This window comes from Uloborus diversus, chromosome 10 (assembly GCF_026930045.1).
Source record: "Uloborus diversus isolate 005 chromosome 10, Udiv.v.3.1, whole genome shotgun sequence".
Lineage (NCBI taxonomy): Eukaryota > Metazoa > Arthropoda > Arachnida > Araneae > Uloboridae > Uloborus > Uloborus diversus.
In genome coordinates, this window is record NC_072740.1 from 56012142 (window position 1) to 56037333 (window position 25192).

The following is a 25192-nucleotide window of genomic DNA, read 5'->3' on the forward strand; positions in this document are numbered from 1 at the left end:
AAAAGCCCTAATAAGCAACTGTGCTTAATTATTCAAAAGAAGAAAGTCTACACTTTCTGTTCAGAATTTCACGACTTATTACACACTAGTTAATTTGAAATTTTAAAGTATTGAGTAGTAGATGTTTGACAATTTCCTTGATATGTGACTCGAAATAGTTTTCTTTCGACTTCAGGGAGAAAAGAAAATACTGTGTCATGTACAGCCTGCTGTATGAGATATGTTTTTAGTTTCCAGGCCATGTAAAGGCATTAGAAAAATCAACAGTTTTGATGGAAGTTTCATTAACGCTTTTTTCATCAGAATCGCTATTCATTGGTTGCCCAGTCGCCTGTCAGAAATAGCTAATTCCCAGAAAAGTCTTTTTCTGCTTCGGACAAGATAGATGTATCATGTAGAACACAATCCAATATTTACTGCTTCAAATTAGCAGAAAAAATTTCAATTGTTAAAATAATTCGTTATTTCGGGGTTTATTATTCAGTAAATAGGGGGTTTTGCCTTCGTTTTTGTCGGGGGGAAAAGAAAAATTCGCTGAATCGTGAAATTCGTTAAATAGAAATTTGTTAAACTGGGTTCCAACTGTTCTTTTGAAGTATTTTGTCTTGCTAAACATAAAAATCACCATAAAAAGTTGAGAATATCTCTAGTTTTATACATACAGAGCTAACTGGGGTAGTGAAATCTCACTAATGCTCTTTGTTTTCTGACAGACAGAAGCATCTCCCGTGGAACTTACTATCTTTTAAACTTTGACTCTTGGTTGGGATAATAAATCTCAATGCACAATATACAAATGGACTTCAAGAAGTTTAATTTCTGAGGAGAGAAGTGTGTCCAAAATGAGCCTCTAGGAGACCTACCCATGTTCATTCTGCTGGAAATAATGAAGAACTTTGTGAAAGCTGTGAACAGAGATAGTTTTCTAATACTTTAGTGGAGAATTTCTAAGTTTTTTGAAGTTAAGATTAAGGAGAGAATTTTTAACGGCCTTATGCACAAATCTCAATTTCTCACAATCTCAAATCGCAAATCATAATCTCAAATATGCACAATTATGAAGATCAGTGTGTTTCATAAACATTTTGGAAGAAAAGAGAAAAACACCTGGGAAGCTTTTAAAGGTGTGTTTCAAATATTTCGAAGCAGCAGAACGGACGGGGACTAAAAAAATTGGTTGAATAACTACTATAAAAGTTCTGTGACAGTAGACAAAATATACATCTATAAAATTCCTCCAACCAGTAGAGAACCAATTATCTGGGAAGTTCGGGACCATCGCTATCCCGGATATCTGAATTTCCCAGTTTTCTGGATCACTAAAACACGCTATTGGCCGATTCTTTGTAAATCTTTAATAAATAGTTATGCATATTAAAATAAGAAGAAAACAGTTCAGAAATGCCTTTAAATATTGAAATATTAAAAATCTAATTGTGAGAGAATAATTTAAACACCAAAAAACTTAAGTTATTCATAATACTGTTTGGAGAAAAAAAAATCCACCACTTTTCGATGTTTTAAAACAAAAGAAAATGGAGGGAAGATCAAAAAATAAGTTTTTAAACCTAAATGTGTGATTTTTCTACTATAGTGTAAAAAAGAATTCGCTTTCATGATCGCGTTTTTTAAATATTTTATATATATATATATATATATATATATATATATAAAGGTTTTGTGTTTGCGATTACGGTAGTTATTGATAACTAATGCTTTTGCATTTCATTAATATCAACTAACTATCCAGAAAATTCGCGGACCTGGGTTTCGGCTTTTCCCGCACTTTTGCGACGTCACTTACGCTAAACGCCTTAAATTATAAGCCATTCAATAAAATACTGCATTAGATTAGAATTTCTAAGAAATTGTTTAGAAATTAATGCGACAATATTCATTTCCTTAGCTTTCAGTTAAAATAAAAGACGAAAATTTCAGATTTACTAATGTACATTTTATCAAGAAAATATTTCTGAAATTTTGCTCAGCATAAAGGATAACCACTTGAAGTTGTTGTTTGCAAACATTTTCCTGAGTTATACTTAACTTGGGTAATATGGTGTTTATTAAGAAATTATTCATCTTCTTTTTTGTATTAAAAAAAATGCTTATTTTTTCGAAAATTGACAAAAATGCTTATTTTTAAAAAATGGCAGGAAAAATCGGGAAAAAGTTGCCGGTTTTCTGGTTTTCCGGATAAAAGGTTCTTTACTGTAATGTCTTACATATATTTTTCATCCTATCACAATGCCCACCCTTTTTTTTATTTTGTTTTACTTTTGCCATATTATCATAAAAATAACCAAATGTTAATTATAGCTAAGCATTTTCTAAATTAAAGATATGTAATTACCACTTTTTTATAAGCTATTACCGGTTTTAGAAAGCTTAATCCTTAACCAGTTTGCCCATACAGTTTATGGGATACCTAAAGTTTGCCCCAGCTGTTTGCTCAAACAGTATCTGGTTATCGATATTTTATTTATTTTTTGCCATATTTTCATATGCTTTCCATTCTTGTAAATGAACTTAACTATTAAAAAAGAGAGAAAATACCCTTTTAAAGAAAACTTAATCATTTTATTTTAGCTTCAGGATCTTCAGACATCTCTTGAATCACGAGATGAAGAATGTACAGCTTTATGTGAAGATCTTGAAAAGGTATAATCTTTAATAATATATTGTTTATTAATGTTGTTAAAATGACATTGAAAACTGAATCTTTGACCCATTAAAATATTTCGAACTATTTTTTTCTCTCTTTGCTTCATTCTTACATTTGTTCTTAATTTTAAAAAAAAATGCTTACATTGTAAAATTCATAGCTTAATGTGTACATAAGTGTATTTGTTTAATTGTAGTCCATTGCACATATTGAAGAAGAACGTTCTAAGAATGATCTTCTATTAGCTCAGTTGGAAGATTTGAAATCATATAATGAAAGAGATAAAATCACTTTGGAATCTGAAATTATTCATTTGCAAAATGATTCAAGGCAACTTCAAAAAAGAGTAGTGAAGCTGTTAAAGTAAGGATTTTCCTTTTATAATGTGTACTTATTTAGAGATTATATTAAGGTGAGATGTTAAACACATATCGTCGCCTCAAAGCAGCGGCAAGATGTCTAAGCCTCAGAATCACTCTAAGATTTCCTACTGTTGCTATGAGACAATGACATACTTGTTATCATATTAAATACATATTTTTCCAAAGAACATTAAAAATTAGAAATTTAAATTGCAGGAATTATCTTAATTTTAAGAATGAATTTGAAAAAAAAAAGAGTTATCATTAAACTTTTCATAGTATTTCAGTTTGATTCCCTCCTTCCAGCAAGTGTGAGTACTGCAAGCATATATAGTCTTTTTGTTTTCAATAGAAGCTTTTTCTTTTCAAAAATAATTTTTTAAAATGTTTTTTTTCACTGTGAAGTACAATTTTCTTGCACTAGGAAGTTTATAATAGAAATAATTTACCATAAATGAAATTATTTTAGAAAATTTAGTTTCTTTTTTAATTTTTACTTATAATTACTTTTTGGGTTGTTTACAGAAATATTATAGCATAAAGCATTGACTGTATCAGATTTAAATCATTCTGAGGCAAAAAAATTTACTATAACTGAAATTATTTCAGAAAATTTTCTTCAAAAAAAAAAAATGTATTTTTACTTGTTGTTTTTTTCAGTTGTTTACAGAAATATTATATCATAAAGCATTGATTGTTTCAGAGTTAAACTATTCAAGTGTTGACTCCTTTTAAATCAGTGTATAAAGCAACATTAAAATATTTAAGCATTTGTTAATATGTGTTTAATTAGGAAACTTTGATTCAGAAAGCTGATGCATATAGGTTTTAGTAAGATTAAAAAATATAATTGTATACAAGAATCATTTTTTAAATAGGGACTACAGCAGTGCTCTTACTGCTGTAGAATTTATTTCAAAATTAGCATCTGCTTTTCGGCATACTTAATGTGTTTGGAACCCCAATTCTTTTTTTGCAATATATTATCGGTCTGTGCGATAAGTTGAACAAGTTCATTGTGTTTAAGAACATTGAGTCATCCAGCAACTGCAATATTTGAGTTGCTATTCGATTCTTCAGTCAAAGAAACTTCACAGCAAAAATCATGTAGAAAGGTAGATAGAACATGTAGAGTAATGAGAAATTATATTTTAGTGGTTTTTTTACAGTATTTATCTTGGAAATGGCATGAACTTGTTTTTGCAGGAAATTTTTTTTGAACATGGTTCTTATATATATCGAGGGTTTGAGCATATTGAATTCGGTGGGGCAGGGGGGGGGGGTGCCTAATTTTTTGTAGCTTTTCAGATTTCAAGATAAACGCTGTTGAAATTCAGCATATAATGGTATATTTCAATAGTCTCAGTAGTTAGCTATACAGCACTTATTAGACTTTCTGGTAGTCATTGGTAATGTATCTTAAATAGCGTATTAGTTTTCATATCCTTTATTAAATTCGGTGTCCATAGTATGAAATAGTCCCAATTTAGTGCTAATATTTAAAAGGTGCATGAAAACTTTCTGGATCCTGTCGGATACACATACACCAAGAGACTCACGTCATTATATACTATATTTCAATCATGTATGTCTCATCTCAAAAACTTAAAAGATACAAAAAAATTAGACCCCCCATAAGAATCAGCAGCCTTAATATATATAAAAAAATGTCTAAACTTTTTTTCTGAGAAAACAAGTTCATACTGCACTCTGGTTAGTAAAATATATAACTTATTAAAAAATACTCCCCTTAGTATAAAATTTCTTTTTCGTCACATATTTCCTAAGTGCAACTCTGAATTCAATAAATAAAGAAATTACATGCTATTTTTCAATCTAAAAATATTATCTTTTATGATGTTAAGTTAAAATATGCATGTAAGGTTTAGTTAAATAGTGCTATCTCAGTATGAGAACATTGTTAAAAAGTACTAGAGAGCTTTTGAACTAATGGCTTAAGTGTTAATGTTTGGCATTTATAAAACAAAATAGTATTTAGTATGTAGAGGATTTATTTTTGCATATTCAGTTGAATTTGCATGTAATTTTACTTTAAACTGAAAAGTTTAGCCACCGAGTGCGTGGCAACCGCAAAAAAAAAAAAAAAAAAAAAAAATTATAAAGCGAGTCGCTTATTTGCTAGATTCGATCTCCCACTTGCATGCCTGCTGGTGGCAGGATGTACGACATCTATATTTTGAAATTGTAAATAAAAGAATTTTATTTTATATTCAAGTGTTCTTCATATGTTCTCATGTTTGTGGCCAATTGCACCCACAACAAGTAATTTACAAAGAATTGACTAAGTATTTACTAGTAATTTAAAGTGACTATCATCCGTAGTATCAATTGATTTTTTACTGAATTATTTCTTGCCTTTCAAATTTGCTAATAAACAGTCTTTTTCTCCCCCCCCCCCCCAAAAAAGTCTAGTTTAAAAGAAGAAGTATTTGAGCTTCTAATTAAATGACCTTTTCATTTGCATTAATGTTAGTACATTTAATTAGCTTTTGATTCATATGACATTTTCTTTGCTGCTAGTTGATAATTGACTTAAATATGTCTTAAGTAAATTTTCATTTATCATGTACAAATTTTATAGCTTATTACTTGCTTGAAATATTTTGAAAAAGAACTTATGCTCATATATATTGCATGCAAGTTGCCAGATTCTTATCTCTAACCTTGTTTTAATTAGAGAAAAAGATATGTTGTGGAAAAAAAGTGATCAATTGGCTTTTATGCAAAAGGCAAAGATATCAGATCGATGGATGAATAACCATGAAACAAATAGTTGCTTAGGCTGTAAAAGCTATTTCTCATTCATGCTTAGAAAGGTATAGTATTTGTTTACATTATTTTGTTAAGTAACATTTCTTGTCATCTGAGTTTAATTCAAAAAACCTAGCAAATACTGTTATCTTTAAGCCAAGTTTCATTTTCTTATGCATATTTTAAGAATGTTATATTGTCTGTTTTCCATGAGAAAGCACTTGACTTCTCCATCGTCACATGATATGCAATGATTCTATTTCACTGTTTTAGACAGAAGGTATATTCGGATCACAGCATTTTGCTGCAAAAAGCAGCAGTTTTTAAAATGTCAGAATAATTAAAATGACAACAGACAAGCGAAGCAAGTGATGTAAAGGACACTAAGACAATTTTGCACATTAAATTCATGCACAAGTTAATGCTGTCTGGTTCTCTCATTTAGAAGCACGTGGATCACCCTCGCGTAAAATGGAACTCTGCGTTCGAGGAGGCAGGGCGAAGTGCCTTCTAGTGAAAAATGGACAATACTTAAGTCTGAATGTTTTAGGGGCCATTCATTAATTATGTAAGGGTCCTGAGGGGGAGGAGGGTTAGAAAAATCTCTACATACACTTACTTTGGGGAGGGGGGTCAAACACACTCTTACGAAAAATGTTCCAAGTCGATATTTCATATCAGAAATTGCATGGTCAATTGGTTTGGTAGGAATCATATTTCATTTGCATCTGGAAGGTAAAAAACATACTAGGACGAGATTTTTTAAAATTCGTTTCATAAAGAATGAATAGTGTGAAATATAATAAAAGAATTGCACTATGTATGGCATGTTTTATTTTTAATTAGTATCGCATCATATGCAAAAAAATGCCAAAAAAAACATTCAGTCTAAATTCCAACTTTTTAGTAAATATTTGTTTACACAAAAAGGAGAAATAAATAAGTGTGAATTTAATAACGATTCCATTGATGTAAGATTCATTATTTTATTATTTTGAAAAAACGAAATGGAATCTTACGTAATGGGGGGGGGGGGGGGTGAAAAATCTTACACACCTTTACATGAGGGGAGGGGGGTCAAAAATTGCCAAAAGCATCTTTTTGTAATTGATGAATGGCCTCTTAGTTAGAAGTACTTCAAATTTATGATCTTCAAAATATTTTTTTCTCTCTAAATTTTTATAATTGAAAGACTACTTTTTTACTGCTGTAAATGTAGGGTAAATAGCGTTTTCTTTTTAATAAGAACTCTTAAGAACGGTGAACATTTTTTAGCCAATTATAAATTATATATTTTAATCAAATTATATTAAAAAATTAAATGAATGTAGGTGAAATATCATTCTATCCACTGTTTCCAACAGGCATCGCTCAACAAATTTACTGTAGCATCATGAATGTGCAATAGGAATAAATACATTTTTTCGATTTATACACACCCTTTTGTTGTAAAAAATAGTATCAAACTTTGTTATATGCCAGTTATAAAAATCATAAAACTCCCCAAGTATGGTAAGGGACCCAATGGCTCAGTCGCGCTACCACGCAGCAGACCCATGTTCAATTCCCAGGTTCGGCACAGTCGACTCAGCCTTTCATTCCTTCTGTGGATTGATGAAAAAAGACCAAGTATGCTTGGAAACTAAACACTGGGTGTTCCACATGCGGCTCACCATCTGATCGGAACTTCTGCTCTTGCACCCCAGAGCCCTCAGTTTTGCTGACTGAGATGGGCACAGTAGGTCTTGACCCCCATGGGCTTAGAGCACAGCAGAGTTTAGTTTAATTTAGGGTAAAGGTGGGTATTACATACATATATCCAGTGTTTGAGAATTTAAATTTAATTTCATAAAATAAGTATTTGGAGTCATTTAGGATTTCAAAGAATATCATATCAAAGCCAAATCAGTCACTTCAGATAAGTTCGTGGCTATAGAATTTGCTTAGAAAGTGTCAAATTTTGCATATTTGAAGTTACATCAAGCCCATCATTTGAGCAATCAGACCGCACTCCACCACCCTGGATTTTAGAAACATTATGAAATTTGGCATTTTTGTACGTATTTTGTTGTTTTTCCCCTGCATAATGCATTGAATACAAACCTTTCCCTTGGAAAATTTTGAAGTGATGCGCAAGAGTTACACATGCCAATAATTGACAACAATGCAAATTATAGGTGCCTGTACTGTTTATTAAAAAGAAATGAGCTACTGTATAAACTTTACAAGTTTTCATATCAAATAACATGATGCATTTGTCATATTTTTCTTCAGTAATATATTCACGCAGGAGCTGAGAAGGTGTGAATGGCAAAGCCTACCCTAGTGCCTTCTATTCATGTCATACATATCCTGAATTATCTTAGCATAACAAAAATAATACAGGGTGGCGACAGGCACTGTGAAAAAAAGTTCCCTGACATTTCCCTGATTAAGTTCACCAAATTTCCCTGATTTACGTTGCCAATGATAATGTTTTTCTTTCTTTGCTCTACCTGAAATCCATTGCATGTTTGCATAAAATGTAGTATTTTAAATGTTTTAAGTTGTGTAAAGTTGTTGAACGAAAGATATATTTTAAAAAGATGCTACTTTTTTAATAAAATGGTTTAAAAAAAATACATGACAAGTCATTTTGTGGGGGGGGGGGGGGAACCTACAAAACAGTATATTAAATTTTTCTACATGGAAAGATTATAGAAAATTAAAAAAAAAAAAAATACTTTACTTCCAGAAATCATTTAGCATAAGAATTTTAAGAAACTATTAAAATTACTCTTAAAAAGGTATGTGTATTTATGATAGAACTAAAAAGTAATTGAAATTATTTTGAACTAAGTTTTCAAACAGTAAAATAATTGTTGCAAAAATAACAAGTAATAGTGAAAGAATAGAAGTAATGTAGTTATTCTTATATAACTAATTGACACATTTATGCAAAACAGATGAAACCATTCGATATCCATTCATAGGGAGCTTTTCTCTAATCAAGAACATAGGTTTTAATGAATGAATACAGCATTTTAACAATAAAAAAATAAAGATATTTACTTAAGTACACAAGTTAACTCTATTTCAAATGATTTCAGTATGTAACAAAAAAAATCTTAGATTGCTTTTGTAACAAACAACTTTGAAATGCAAAGAAAAAAAAGCAACTAGTTAATTTCAAAATATAAAAAAGAATACAACTTGGTTATAAAATTAATGAATCACTTAAGTCTGAAGAAAAGAAAACCTTTATAATCTGCAACAAATAGTATAATGGCATTATATCAACAAATAGTATAACGGCAAAAAACAAAGTTTTTTTAACTGAAAGTTCAATTTTAGCAATTAAATTAAAAACGCGAAGAAGTAATAACATTTAAGCTTTTATAGTATTAATTCAAAAACCAAAGATTTCTTCCTGAAATCGTGATTACAGTACGCTAATTACTTCGAGAAAATGGAATAAAGGCAAAGGAGCTAAGGCATTAATGAAGGCTTCCTCTTTGCCTGTATGGTTGTTTATTTTACGTAGCATTGAAAGTGTAAAAGGAAATTTCAAGCTAGTTAAAATAAACAACCTAACAGACACAGAAGCAATCTTAGGAAGTTCATCCTGTGGTTAATAAGTAAGATTCAATACTTTGACGTTGAGGAAAAAAGTCGCACAAATATGCGGCAGTGTATAATCGCACCTCATTAATTTCACTTTTTTTGAACAGATAATTGGCGGAAAATGCGTAGGGAATTAGACTACTTATTTTTGTAAAGCAAAATTTTTTTTTTCTTCATAAAATCAATTTTCTCTGATTTTTTGTTATTTTTTCAAAATTCCCTGATATTTCCCTGATTAATAAAGTTCCCTGACTTTTCCCTGATCTGTCGCCACCCTGTAATATTATACATGAAGCACACAATCAATGTTTTTACTATTGAAAATTGGTTTTTAGCTAAAATTATCTAAAAGTAGTTGAAACTAAGATATACAGTAGAGTCTTGAGGCTCAGCGGTAACCCCGCTGGTAAAAAAAAAACCCGGCGGTAATTGAAAACCCGGCAATGCTCTGGCAGGGAAGAAAACATGGGCCACACATTCATTCTTAGGGCCCCTTACAGTTTTACTAAGCCTAGAAATAGGTGTACAGAGATACTTTTAACCATTATTTTGTTCAGCTCAGGTTACATTGCTGTGGTGCCTCTAGCTCCCCTTATGTGGGGGCCACTGCAGAAAAACCTGATGCGCACACATTCTCAATAACTATTTTCAAACTTGTCCTCTTTTCAGTTAGTTCACTTTAGGCCTAGTTTTTGAGACTCTACTGTATCCAATGCATATTCAATATCCAATCTATGTATGAAATGATCAAATTTTATCAATTTTTTGAGAATGATAAATGCTAGAGACTCAGCCATCTCTAGCTTCTGTTTCATTACAACCCCAGATGCAAGATGGGTCTGTAAAAATCATAAATGACATGGATATCTATGAAAATAACTTCTAATGATTGAAAAACACCCCAGTGTAGCAAGATTGTTGCATCATTTTTCTAGTGATTGTGAACATATTCATTATTAAAACTCAATGTGTTACTTTATTAATTGTGATATTAATTCTCACCAGTTATCTTCCTGCACATCAAAGAAATCATTTTGGTTTTAGCAAATTAAAAGTATAATACTTAGGCTGTTCTATTTTAAATATACATTTAAAAATTATGAATAGTAGTAGTAAAGAAGGAGAAAAGTAAAGAGTTTTTCATATGTTGGGCCAAAACTGTTTGTTTGTAGTTTTTGTCTACAGTATTTCTTTAAAATTCTGAGCATAATCCAATTTTCCAAAACAGTATTATTTATTTATTTTTATTCAGTAATTTTTCTGATGCTTTCCTATGTCAACTCTTTCATTATTGGTTTCTATGTCAACTCTTTCATTATTGGTTTGTCAAGGAAAACACTTTGTTTTTTATTTGAATTGATTTCTAATTTTATGCACTTATATGCAATGTAAACTATAACTTTATTGGTGATATATGAAAGGGAATTTTTTATATGTGATGTGCAAAAGTTTCAAACTTAAAAAAATCACCTACATGACATTATTTGAATCCTTCAGAAGTCTGACTGCGATGGGGAGGTCTCGGTTCAAATCCCTGCTCAGGCATGAACATACCTCTCCTTCTCCTGTCCTTCCTTGTGTGAGTGTGTTGTTATGCTGTGAATGATTGCCTATCCTATAAACGGGTCCTTATTGCATGTGTGTACTCTGAAAGTCGAACTTCACATCAAATTACGGTAGAGCTGGAAAAGTGAAGCAGCACACCCCAAATTTCCAGCCTAGCTGGCACAAAACAACAACTAGCCTGGATTCACAGAAAAAAAAAATATAGCGTGTCAGAATGTAGATATAACTATTACTTTAAAAATGTATTGAACTTAACCTATGCAACTATTGCCGATAAAATTATTTTGAACGCTGGTGTTGATATATGGTTTCAACTTATTCCCTTTTCAGCATCACTGTCGGCATTGTGGAAGAATTTTTTGTTATTCCTGTTCAAATAATTGGCTGTTTTCTGCATCAAGCAGGTACTTGCATTTTATGTTTTGCTTTGTTCATTAGATGCACAACTCATTTGAATTCTAAGTATATGTATTTTTTAAATAGTAAACAAGTTAGAGTATGTAATGAATGCTATAAGCTGTACTTAGAAATGAAAAATGATGCACGGAGAGGTAGTGATGTACCTCAGATCGAAGATGATAGTGAAGATGAAGCTAGGATTCAGGACGTGTTCTTTAATCCAGTATGCAGCAGTAGTTTTAATTCTGGTTAGTATGCAACTTATATTTTAACTTTGTACACATTTCAACTCAGGGGTGGCTTTGATATAGTGCAGTTTTATTGTTTCATCCCACTCAAAGTCACTCGATGAAGTGACTTATTAACTAGAGTGGATTTTGCAAGGCTTTTATGGCAGCATTAACAAGAAAAGACATTGTAAAATTATATATTTTTTGCAGATTTAAAACTTTGTGATACAACAGTACATAAATAATAAAATTTTCCACAAAAAAGGATTTGCATAAAAGAATTAATAGCAGTTTCAATCAGGTCATTATAAAAAATTATTTGCATGGAGAGTGTGGTGACCGTCATATAATTGAAGAGGCAATGTTACTGGATAGCACAAATATGATAGAAACACTTAATTTACTTTATTCGAATATACACGTATTTACAGTATTAAACATGGCGCTGCTCTGTGTTCCGGAAGCACAAGATAGAAGTTAAAGTACATAGAGAAGGCGCGACACTAGCGCCGCTGAATAGAGAAGAGGAGAGTCCTCACAGTCTCCCCCACTTAATTAAGAAACCCCCTTAAGACAATTGATAGTCCCTTAGGTATGAAGGAAGTCTTATACTCCTTTGAGAACGGCGAGGCAGTGGCACATCAGGTTGGCTGGTATTCTGGGATGCCTCGGGAACATTCTGGTTGTCACAGGAGATTGCAGGAGCTTTCTCTGGAATCCGTGGAACATCAAAAACCACAGTTCGTTGTCTTGAATCACTGGAAACATTAGAACGGCACTCTCGAGAAGGGTCCTCCTCAAGGTGCATTGGCACACCGGTCGAATGCAGTTGGTTAATATGTCGCTTTAGTTGTCGTCCTGAGTCTAGCCTAATCAAATAATGGCGTGAACCAAACTTTTTTATTACTTTTCCAAACTGCCAGACGTTTCGGTTGTTTATGAAGACTCGAACCTGGACTCTCTCCTCCACTTTAAAAGATCTCACAGGACCACTGGAAATTTTTGATGTTGTTGGATGATATGGGAAGATAGAGTTCAAGCGAATACGAAATTCTCTGTTTAGATATAATTCAGCTGGAGACTTGCCACAAGCTAGAGGGGTTGCTCTATAGCGAAACAATATGTTTTGAACCTTGAATGGTATTGAAATTTGTTCGAGGAATGAAGCTTTTAATTTCCTCTTTAAGGTTTGTACATTTCTTTCTGCAAGACCATTTGTTGCAGGGTGTCCTGGAGTTATAAACTTTTGGAAAATTCCATGATTGGAACTGTAGGTGTGAAATTCGTCACTTTGAAAAATTTGAGCATTATCGGATACAATAACATATGGATATCCATAAGAAGAGAAAATTTTTTCAAGTAGATGGATAGTTTTAGAACTTGTTGGGGCATCTCTGATAACTTCAACTTCTGCCCATTTAGACTTGGCATCGACACACACCAAGAAGTAGTAATTTTCAAACGGGCCAGCATAGTCGATGTGAATTCTGTCCCAATTATTTGCTGGAAGTTCCCATGGATGGATAGACACCTTTGGTGGATTTGACTTTGTTAGTGCACATCCTTTGCACCCTTTGACTAATTTTTCTATGTCGGAGTCAATTCCTGGCCAATAAACATATTTTCTTGCGAGTTGCTTCATTTTCGTTATTCCCAAATGAGTTTCGTGAAGTTCCTCTAGTATTGTAGAACGTAAACCTTTTGGAATTACGACTCTGTCCCCTCGGAAAAGAATGCCATCAAACAATGTAAATTCTGAATCTTCGCAAGTGTTGTTTAGCTTCTTTATTATTTCCTTCAGTTCTGTATCTTGTCCTGTTTCAGTCTGGATGGTCAGCGATGTTATTTGTTGACTTGAAATCTGGAATATATTTTCGGCGTATACTTGATTTGCTTCTTCGCCTATGAATTCATCAACTGACATTTCGGGCTTTTGAACTGGTGCCCTGGACAAGCAATCAACATTTTGATTTTCAGATCCCTTTTTGAATTGTACAGAGTAATCAAAACTTGATAAGTAGGAAGCATATCGAAGCAATCTTGCTGAAGTCATCCGAGGAAGAGCCTTGTGCGGGTGAAAAATTCTTGTAAGTGCTTCATTGTCGGTAACCAGCTTGAAAGGTTTGCCAAATACGTAGTTGAAGAACTGCGTCACACCGAAAATGATAGCTAAGGCCTCTCGATCTAACTGGCTGTAATTTTGTTCAGAACTGGTGAGTGCACGAGAAGCATAGGCAATAGGTCGTTCTACGCCTTCTGTAGAGTGACTCAGTACTGCAGCAATTCCAGTAGGGCTTGCATCAGTAGTCAGATTAACTGGTAAACTGGGATCAAATGGAATTAGTACCCGATCACAGCAAAGTTCACATTTCAGTTTTATAAATGCTGATTCGCAACTGGCGCTCCAAAACCAAGGTGCATTTTTCCTAAGTAGACATCGAAGTGGATATGAAATAGTTGAAAAGTCTGGAATGAAACGGGAATAATAAGTTACAAGTCCCAAAAATCGTCTGATTTCATCGGCATTTGATGGCCTTGGCATTTCTTGAACAGCACGGACCTTCTCTGGAGATTTGCTTATCTTGTTGTATTCAATGACATGTCCGAGATATTCGATTTTCTCTTGAAAAAAAGAACATTTTTGTTTATTTAAGTGTAGGTCATAATCATACAATCTTTGTAAACAAAATTCTAAATTCTTCGTACATTCTTCTAGTGTTTCTCCGTGTACAATGATATCGTCGAAATATGATTCTGTTTTCGGTAGACCTTTAAGAATTTGAGAAAGAATGCGATTGAATTCGGATGGAGCCGTCTTGATTCCGAAACTAAGCCTATGCATGCGATAGGTACCACGATGTGTTGAAATGGTTTGGATCATGCTGCTGTCCTCGTCAACATTTAGATGAAGGTAAGCTTTGAAAAGGTCTAATTTACAAAAATATCTGGAATTACGGAGGCTATGAAATACATCGTCTATTCTTCTTACTGGGTGATTTGATTGAATTAGACGTTCATTTACACCACATTTGTAATCCACACATAACCGGACACCACCATTTGGTTTGGGAATTACTACCAATGGCGACCCCCAGTCACTTGCAGGAACTAAGGATATTACTCCGTCTGCTTCCAGAGAGTCCAACTCCTTGTTGACACGTTCCCGGAGAGCATAAGGAACGTCGCGTTCCCTTGTAAAAACGGGTTTTACGCCGTCTCGAAGTTGAAGTGAAACTTTGAAATTGGGAACACATCCGACTCGTTCTTCGAAAAGTGGTGAAAATTTATCCATGAGTGCATTGATAGGATTAACCTGGTGAACAGGTGATCTTTGAACTGAAGTATTTGATGTATCTGCGTCTATTTGTTGAAGATCAATTCCTAATCCTCGAATCCACTGACGACCAAGAAGAGCCGCACATCCTGCTGGAACGATGTGAAGTTCTCCAAAAATTTTCTTGCCTCGGAATGCAACATTAACATGTACTTTTCCTTTAGATTGAATGATATCCCCAGAATATGTGCGAAATGCAATATTAGAATTTTCTAAGGGTAAATTTAAATTTAGGCGATTGAAATCAGTCTCTGACAATAGTGAAAATTTGGCTCCGGAATCGACTTCAAAATTTTGTAACTTCCCGTTGAGATGAACAGGAACTATGTACTTGTCAGTATCCTGAGAAACTTCGAATAAATCAATGACTTTAAATTGTGTAGAAGAGCAGTCTATAGAATTAATCCCGTATGTCATTTCTTGATTGTATGCTTCAGGCGTAACAGTGTGAAGAGAATTCATGGAACTGGAATTACCTGGCTGGCGTGGCATCTTTAGTAGAGTTGTAATACAGACTTTGCTGACGTGTCCTATTTTTTTACAGGATCCGCATTTCAATTTCTGTTTATTGATTTTACATTCTTTCACTTTATGGTTATTCCTGCCACATCTTATGCAAAGATTTTCTATGCCTAGAGCTTTATAATCCGGTTTTTGCCTTCGATAATTAGATAAAGAACTGGAACGATTTTTTTGACGTGGACGTGTAGAAGAACTGGAAATTTTATTAGTATCAAATGGCGTTTGACGTGAAGAATTTTTTTGTGTAAGTTCTTTACTTTCGATTTTTGAAGCTTCGAGAGCAATTGCTTTTGACAGAATATCATCGAAGGTTGTTTTATCCGACTGTAGTATTTGTTCACGCAACCAATCGTCACGTAGGCCACGAATGAATTGTGCACGTAGGAACACATCTGCAATCTGGACAGATTTTTCACATTCACATTTTACTGAGAATTCACAGTCGGCTACATCGCGCTGTAAAGCGGCGATAAATTCTGCAATCGATTGACGATCTTCTTGGTAAATATTTAGAAAATAATGCTGCGAAACAACAACATTTCTTTTTGGTATCAACATTTGTTTAAATGCTTTGACTAAATTCTCGTATTCTAGCTGCTTGACAGGCTTTTCCGGTCCAAGGAAAGCTGCTAAGTTGTTGTAGTGTGTCGAACCTATGGACACGCATAAAAGTTGAGAAATTTTTTCATTGTCAGTAACGCCTTTCATAGTGCAGTAATTATCAAAACGTTCTAAATAGCATGAAAATTTTTCGCGTTTGGAATCAAAATTCTCAAACGGAGATACATTGACTAAATTTATTGAAGTTTCATTCGAATGTTCTTTCGACAAGTGCTTTTCGATTTGTGCTAACATTGCCTGTTGCTGCTGGGTAAATGCAGCCATGAATGTATTGAACTGTTCAGCATCCATATTTTGAAAATAAGTCACAGTTTGAAAAGAAAAAACAAATAAGAGTACCTGGAGAATCTTCAATGTTGAAACGAATTGACGGCTGTTTTCGATTTCGCCGAATTGTAACTTTTACCTTTATTTGGTCATTTCATCCTTATTTTCTTCCATCGTCGCCAACTAACTGTGGTGACCGTCATATAATTGAAGAGGCAATGTTACTGGATAGCACAAATATGATAGAAACACTTAATTTACTTTATTCGAATATACACGTATTTACAGTATTAAACATGGCGCTGCTCTGTGTTCCGGAAGCACAAGATAGAAGTTAAAGTACATAGAGAAGGCGCGACACTAGCGCCGCTGAATAGAGAAGAGGAGAGTCCTCACAGAGAGAAAGAAAGATTTCAAGCGATAGTTTTTTCAGCATTGAAATAAAAGTCATAATAGTGCAATACAATGACTGCCTTTGAAGTTAATTTGAACTTTAACTATTGAATATTTCACTGATTTGAATGGGATTGGGCAACTTCTTTTGTCTTACCTATGTGTCCAGATGCAAATTCAAATTCGTATTCCTCAATTAAATTTTCGACAAAAATAAAATTGAAACAAAACCAATCAAATGAATAAAAAATAAATAAAAGGATCATCCATTAAAGTAAGGTCAAAAACATTCCAGGTCGACCGAAAAACAAACTGCAAAAAACATCATCAACTGAAGTCCAATCACATGGTTTCCTCCAGGAAATTCATACTAGTGAACAGTTAGACAGTTACAGTGAAGCTAAGTGTTGATTAAAGGCTATGCTAGAGAAAATATTATTTATGAGATTATTTGGGAAATTGTTTTCAAGTAGTTTATTTTTAAGTAGATTTATTTCTTGGTTGAATGCTGCAATAGTGTTTTGAAATTCTTTTCTGTAGAAAGCAAATTCTTTTGATTCTGATGGCTTGTGAAACAATGATACCAATAAAAACTTTTTTACTGAGGCAAGAAGAAAAACTTTACAGATGAATTTTAATGACTTTTTTTCTGCCCCAGAGTTCAATAAAATTTTCCTTTATTCTTTTCATAACGTTCAAATTAGCCACTTATTAATGAAAACAACTCCTCTTAAAACTAGACAAGCTGGAATTTTTTTCTTCTTTCTCACATTATCATGTTTGCTAAACGTTTAGGCAAATAAATCATAATTAAAGGCTATAAGCATAAATAAGCAATTAGTAATGAATATATATTTTGCAAGTATTACACACTTAAAAATTTGTTTCAATGGTCCGTAAAATCAAAAATTTAAGTTAAAAATACTAATATACATGTAAGCCATGGGTATATGAAGAAATATTTTGTGTAAAACTTTACCTTTGCCAAAAAAATTCTGTATAAATGAATGTAGAATCATTAAAGTACCCAATAAATGTCCAGATTTTTAAAATTATCTTTAAATGTATTTAATACAGTAATTTTAAATAAATATTGCATGAAACACATTTGATGTATTCTTTTGAATATATTAATATTCAAAGCAATATTAATATTATATGAAAAAATAAACAAAAATATAACTCAAACCAAATATACAGCCAGATATCCAGGAATATCAGGTCAGGATATCCAAATCCGGCAGGAAAAGAGACACCAGATAACCAATATCTGGCTAAATCACTATCCAGTGCATCCCTAGATTAAACTATAACACAAAGTAAAATTTTTTTTTATTTCGTTAATTATTGGATATGTATTTTTTTAAATACTTTTTATACTCTTAAATCTATTTATTATAGAAACTTTAAAACCACTCGGTTTCTTTAATTTGGATTTAAAAATGATTTATTTAATCTTTTAGATGAGCAATTGAGCATTGCTGAAAGCATTGTGTCATTACCTGTAAGGGAAATCATCAACCCTCAAAAAAGAACTCCAATATTTGCAAGTGCTCCTGATTTGCAATATGTATTAACACAGGATGCGGCAACAACACAAAATGGGTATGTTTTTACATGGAGAAAATCAATTTTTCTTATTTTGTGTTATTGAGTTTGTTTTTTAAATAAAAAAAAGTATAGAAACGGTGCAGTCTATATCTAAACTCACTGACAGAAAAAAAAAATCTTTCAAATATCTGCAAATAATCAACAAATCTTCCAAAAATCAGGAAAATATAATAATATTAAATGTGAACTTAATATTAAATTCAAACAATTTAGCTTTCTGACATGCTTTATCTGAAATATGTAATTTTGAATCTATATCATTTGATGATTGAGTTTTCAGTTCTGTATTTAACAGACTATTCTTATTGACATTATGTTTTAATGTTTAGTAAGATTTTTTTCAAAATTCATCTTTTATTAGCATTCCAGGAATCCACCACACCCCCTTCCTAACATAACATATATACATTTTATGCATATGTCCTCTCAGTGAGAACATTTGCATACTTAAATCACTATTGAGCTATGATCATAACTTTATTGTTTCTTAAGTAAAAAAGTTGTTTGTTTAAATATACACTGGTGGACAATTGCTAAGGATAGATCCCAATGGGCTATGTAGCGCGTAAAAAAGTAAGTGTAATTCGATGCTAAGTGAAATAAAATAATGCCAGAGATCTAGAACATTGCAATGATGATAATTTACTGCACTCTGAAATCCAGAAGGAGTTGAAAAGTGTTTAAAGGACGAAACGGTCATTTTGGGCTGAATACGTAAAAGTGAATAAATGTAATTATCGCCCCCAGGCATTCCGGTGTAAGATGTCAATATGGGATATGGCTACCATGGAGAGCGATGCAAGCTTCCACACGTCATGTGATGCTTTACACAACATTATACAGCAGCTCTTGGGGTAATTTATCCCATTCTTCTGTCAGTTGCGGATAAGGATGTCCTTGCTTATTGGAGGGCGTTGTGGACCAGCAAGACTTCTCCTCACAGCATCCTAAACATTTTCGATATGATTCAGATCTATTGAACGTGCTGGTCATCTGATGAGTTGAATATTTTGAGTAAGCTAGACACTCCTAGATGGCAATTGTTAATGACGTTACGTTGCCATCCATAAAAACGAATTTATCGCCCACAGAACCACAGAACACGTGAACAAGAGACAGTTGAACAACATTAATGTATCACTAGCCGTCATAGTAGTGTTTGGAAGTACACGAGCAATGTATGGCCATCGATCTTAATCCTACCCATATCATGACACAACTTGTAGGATACTAGTCCTTTTCTTTTATGTTTGCCAGCATGCATGCTGTACCACTTTCATGCCAGGTTAGTTGTCGTCCACAATTAGACAACCGCCTGAACCTGCTTTCATCTGAGAATAGTACACAAGCCAAGTCGATTTCTCTCCAAATGCAATGCTGAAGACATCATTACAAAAGAGCAAAACACTGACTTGTAGACAATGGGATGTACAAAACATGCTGATGGGCGTATAGTCTTACTGCAGTCAAACGTCTGGCTACAGTTTTTTGGGATATTTGCTTGCTAGTAGCAGCAGGAAACTGCTTTGCTACCTCAGTAGCTGTGTTGTGTTGGTTCCTTTTCATTGCTAGCACTTAGTACCTATCTTCTGCTGACGTCATATTGTGTACAGGACCTCCCTCTTGACATTTGCTACACATTGCATTTGTTTGAAATGATTTCCAAGCTCTAGAAACAACCCTGTGGCTGAGGTCGAACTCCCTGGCAGCATCTAAATTTTTCTGCCCTTCTTCGATGTTGCCAACCACACAGCCATCTATAAAATCATCTAAGGGATGTCGGGAAGACATACCAAAAAAGCAAGTTCATCAATTAATTCTTTCCCTCTCAAACTTTGCTTTTGAACAACAATGATCATCACACGCCCAATCCTTTCAATCGCTTATCAGCGCTATCATGTCACCAGCAATGTTGTGAGTCTAAAATTTGCATACTCACAACACGTCTTACTGTGTCCCGAACGTATGCTAATTTCCAAATTTCCTTGCCTTTCATTTTGTGGTTGCTAACGCTGCTATTGCCATCTGTCCTTAGCAATTGTCCGCCAGTGTATATATATGATTTTATAACTATGGAAAAAAAAACTACCTTCAAACCAACAAATTTTAATAACTTGGAGTTCTTCTGAAAATTTCATTTTTGTCAAGAAAAATCAAACACCAAGTTATCATTGGGTTAATAGATTGGCTGCTTTACATCCTTTTGTAATTTATGACAAGCATGCAAACATAAATAATGTATAGAGAGCATCTTAGTACAGCAGTTCCCAAACTTTTTAGGTCACAGAAACATTAGTGCTTTACTTTTACTTCAAAGAGCCCCCCTGCCGCTTTATTGTTTAGGAAAAAAAAGTTAACAATCTGAGTCAAATACAATGAAGATGAAAAATTACCATCATTTGATTATGTTCTTCAATGTAAAAAAAAAACTACTAGTTACGTGAAAATTTTTGTTTTTTGACAGATTAACATGTTTTAAGGTGTGTTGAACTTTTTTCTGGCCACTTTTAGAAAACATCTGTCTGACTGTTTGTATTTGTATGTATTTGATCAATATTTTTTACGTTCATTCTAACTCGCAATGTAAAACATAGAATTGAACGAAACTTGGTAGGTACACATGTACAGTGTACACCCCAACATGAATTGGTGGTGATTAGTCTTGACACTATCTCTTCAGATACAAACTTGTCACCTTCCCGTTTAGACGACAACACTCCATTCTACCTAGCAAATGTGCCTAAACTTTCGAATGCTATTCATTGAACTTATGTGGAATAAAAAACAAAAAAACGTTTTTAACAGTAAAATTAATTTTTAGTTCGTGGGTCTATTTTTCGTCATTAGCCACCACGATGAACTTCAAAACGAGTTATAAATCATGCAATTTGATCAAGAAATAAGGAAAATCTTGCATATTGACAGAAAAAAAGGCTACAGCAACAATATATAAGATAAGATATTGAAGAGAAGTGTTTTAATTTTTGAAAAGGTATACAATGGGGCAGCACACAATAAGAAGTGGAAAAGTAACGAAATAGTAAAATATAAATACTGTTGAACAAAGAAACTTTTTAAAGCGTAGTTTTTCTAATGTAGCCAAAATGTGACTGGCTATTTATTTTTTGCTGAAAGCAGAAGAAAAAAAAAATTATATCTTACTCAAGAAGTTGATGGTATTTTTTATGCTTTCCTTCATATTTTAATAAATATATATAGGTTAACTGAATGAAAAGCATAATTTCAATTTATGGTAGAAATGTTTTATTTTTCAAAAGTTCCAAAACTGTCATTAAAAGAATCTGTTTTTCAGCATACAAAGAAAAATATTTTTTCTGCCAAAAAATGTTACATTTTAAACCTGATACTTCCATTTATGCTTACATTGTGCTTAGTTTTCTGCACGGAGCCAAAGTAAAAAAAAAAAATAAATAAAAATAAAAGAAACCTTTTGATCAAGAGTCAATTTAACTGCATAAGAACTACAGGTTACTTCAAGGTTTCACAACAGGAAGGAGCGTTCCCGTCTCATTTATTTTAATACCTCCCGTGTGTTTTTTATTGTATGTTAAGAGTACATGTAATGCATGATATTTGTCTAGTTTTTCGGTACCTGCAGATCGTCCGGGCTGGACCCGAATGCTCGTCCAGCTGGTTAAGTGCCGAATGCCCTACTGACTGAGCTATTCAGATCTGACGGTCACCACATTAGATAAGCTTATTAATTTAACTGAGCAATGCAGTCCAGTGCTTTTAAACAGATTTTTTTTGCCAGAAAAAGCAATGTTTAGACAGTGGGTTTATTTTTTGTCATTAGCCAGCATAATAAGCTTTAAAATGAGGGGTAAATCATGGAATTTGATTAAGAATTAAGGAAGTTCTCACCTAGCGACAGAAAAACAGGCTAGAGAAGTAATATACAGTCGAATCTCGATAACTCAAAGCTTATAATTCAAATATTTCTTTATCTCGAAGTTTTCATCCTGACCCAAACTCTTGAGACTGTTGTGGAAACTTCCCATAGCTCAAACTACCAATAACTCGAACGTTTTAGCCAGTGTCTACGGACTTTTGAGTTATTGAGAGTTGACTGTATAAGGTATGAATTTCTGGGTTATGCGCAGTTTTGATTTTAAAAAGTACTATGAGCTAAAATTTTTAATAATGCATTAGTTAGTTGAAAAAAAAATCAATACAGCTTTTGCTGACATAAATATTTGTGGAATAAATTTCATATCCTTAGCTTTAAGAATGTAATACTAAATATATTAATGACATTTGAAAGAGAAGTGTATGCACAAGCAGTTGTGATCAATTTTTATTTCTTAAGAATAACAATTAAGTACATCATTTAGTTCAATAAATCTTTGTATACTTATTACTATCATTACTTTACACATTGTGTTAACTCTAATTCCAGAACAATAAATAAAAGTTCTTTGCAAGATATAAAAGAAAGGGCGGATGAATTAGATGAAGATAAGCTTATTTATCAACCATCTGATCTAGTTCTTGAAAAGAGTGTTGAAGTAAAAGGATATAATCAAAAGAAAAACATGTAAGTTATGTTTGAATCTTGTATTTAATGGAGGAATCTCAGTCATCAGAGCTAACTTTTAGGCATTTTAACTGTTACTACATTTTTGTATCTCGGTGCTGTTTTTTATTGCGAATGTTGTCTTCTAAAATATATTTCCCTGTTTTTTTTTTTGCATCTGTAATGTTTGTTCCCCCTATATTTTAAAATGGGTTATTTTCCAACATCTTCTTGAAATGTTTTTTGATTTCAAGTGCTCCTTGTGAATTGTTATGAATAAATAAATTTTTGTTTTAAAGATATGATAAAGATCCGGATTGTCTTATGCTTGATTTTTTGAAATGTCACAAAAACAGGAATCGTTTTATAAAATTATTTTCTTTATCAAATTAATAAGATCAGAAAAGGAATTGCCCACAGTTATTTTGATAAATTTGAATATTTCAGGTCGCTAGTGCATAAAACAATTATTACTGTATTGTGTTAATAGACTCCAAACTTAAATTTTTGTGCTTTTGTACTTTTCAAACTTGTATTTCTGAGCTTGCTTGAGAAAAAAAAATGTATTTTGGTTTTACAGGCAGAACCAAATTTGTGAAAGATTTTTATGATAAAATTGCTTTTTGAAAAGTAAAATTGTATAAGAAATCTCTTTGTTTTTGTTAACAAACCAATTTATCTAATCCCCTTAAGCTAAATTTTCATCATGTGGGGAAAAAATTAAGTGTTATCTATAAATTTTATTATGTACTTTTTAGATGTGATCTTCCAATGAGTAGCATCTCAGCAGACATTATAGAACAGTCTAAAAATGGTTTAAGTGGTGAATTTCAAGTGGATCAGGGAGCTGAGCATGTTATGAATATATTATGTGAAAAATCACAAACAGAACTTCTATGGTCTCTTTCTTTTAACCCTGAGGTATGTTTTTTTCTTTTTTAAAATTTAATAATGCAAAGTAAAATTTTTATGCAAATAAATTTAGCATTATTATGGTTTTAAATGTAATATTCATACTTATAGGTAATCCCAGTAACTATATCTATGAATAATGGAGATTGCAATGGAGAAAGTACAATTTACTATCATTCTAAGCAAAAGAGTGATGACAAAGTAATACTTCCTATTCCTGGCACTTATTCTTTTGTGATTGACAACAGACAAAGGTAGTATTTTTTTTCTTTTGTTGTTGTTGATGATTGTGAGACAAGTTATAGTTATAAAGATGGGACCTTGGTTTAGTTTTTGTATGCCATACAAATCATATGTCCGGCCACATACTTATTTCTCCCATTGTGTTGTTAATGTACAGCATGTTTGTGTTTAACCATGCATTATCTCTATTTTTGCAACCATTAGTCAAAGTATATACTTCTGATTGCAAAAACGGTCAAAATAAGGGGCAGAGTTAGGATAGTAAATGTTTGATGCGAAACATATGTAATGATAAAACACGTGATTGATCAATAGAGACTGATCATTTTTTTTAAATAATTAAATTAAAAAATCAAGTTGCAGGAAAATTATTATAGATGCGTAGAAATATGAAGAATGAATTCTAAAAGCTTATTTGTCAGGACATTAGTAACATGGTCTCAACACTATCTAAATGCATGTAGTTTCGTTTTGGTGTAAGAAAAAAACAAAAGTTATATACGACAAACAAACCAAATGCTGCATTAAAATCTAGTTTTCCCCTTAAAAAATCAGCAGCTGAAGCATAGAAGGGGAATGTGGGGCAAAGTGAAATGGTGAAATATTTACTTTGCTTTTAGTGCCACCTATCTAGTAATATTTTAACTATGTAGTAACACATGAAGTCTATTCCAGTCAAGAAAAAAATTACCTCTGAAGATCATAGAATATGATAATTCAAGCAATGTTCAAAAATTGATACTCATATTGTAATATTTTGTTGTAAGTCGAAAATTATTTTTGGTATTATTAAGTGAAAAAGTTCTTCCAATTAACATTTGAAATATCAATTGAGACTTTCCAAGTGCAGTATTTGTTTAGTTAATATTAACAGGGCTCATAGTAAGTGGGGAAAATTATATAGGAGTTTAAAAGAGAAAATATATATATATATATATAAGTTTGGTTGAAATATTTATAGGAGTTTCGAAAAAATACAGGATCTTGTATGTTTGGAACACACATACAAAAATTAAAAAAGAAAAAAGCTTTATTATCAATACTATTTTACAATACATGAATTTATAGCAATGCAAAGAGTAACAAATGTGAAAGCAAATAAATTTTCGTACCCTAAGGAATTAGTCAAACAAGAAAATAAGCGGTTGGAGCATA

At 32.5% G+C, this 25192-nt stretch overlaps 1 protein-coding gene across 1 annotated transcript in view; it reads left to right on the top strand.

The window, feature by feature from the left end:
* LOC129231570 (FYVE and coiled-coil domain-containing protein 1-like) overlaps nt 1-25192 on the top strand; it is a 55033-nt gene that overhangs the window by 24419 nt on the left and 5422 nt on the right. The window contains exons 5-13 of the mRNA XM_054865927.1: nt 2590-2661; nt 2862-3028; nt 5726-5864; nt 11299-11372; nt 11452-11615; nt 18198-18339; nt 22766-22903; nt 23641-23803; nt 23906-24048. Coding sequence (XP_054721902.1) covers nt 2590-2661; nt 2862-3028; nt 5726-5864; nt 11299-11372; nt 11452-11615; nt 18198-18339; nt 22766-22903; nt 23641-23803; nt 23906-24048 — 1202 coding nt within the window. The remainder of the gene's footprint in view (nt 1-2589; nt 2662-2861; nt 3029-5725; nt 5865-11298; nt 11373-11451; nt 11616-18197; nt 18340-22765; nt 22904-23640; nt 23804-23905; nt 24049-25192) is intronic.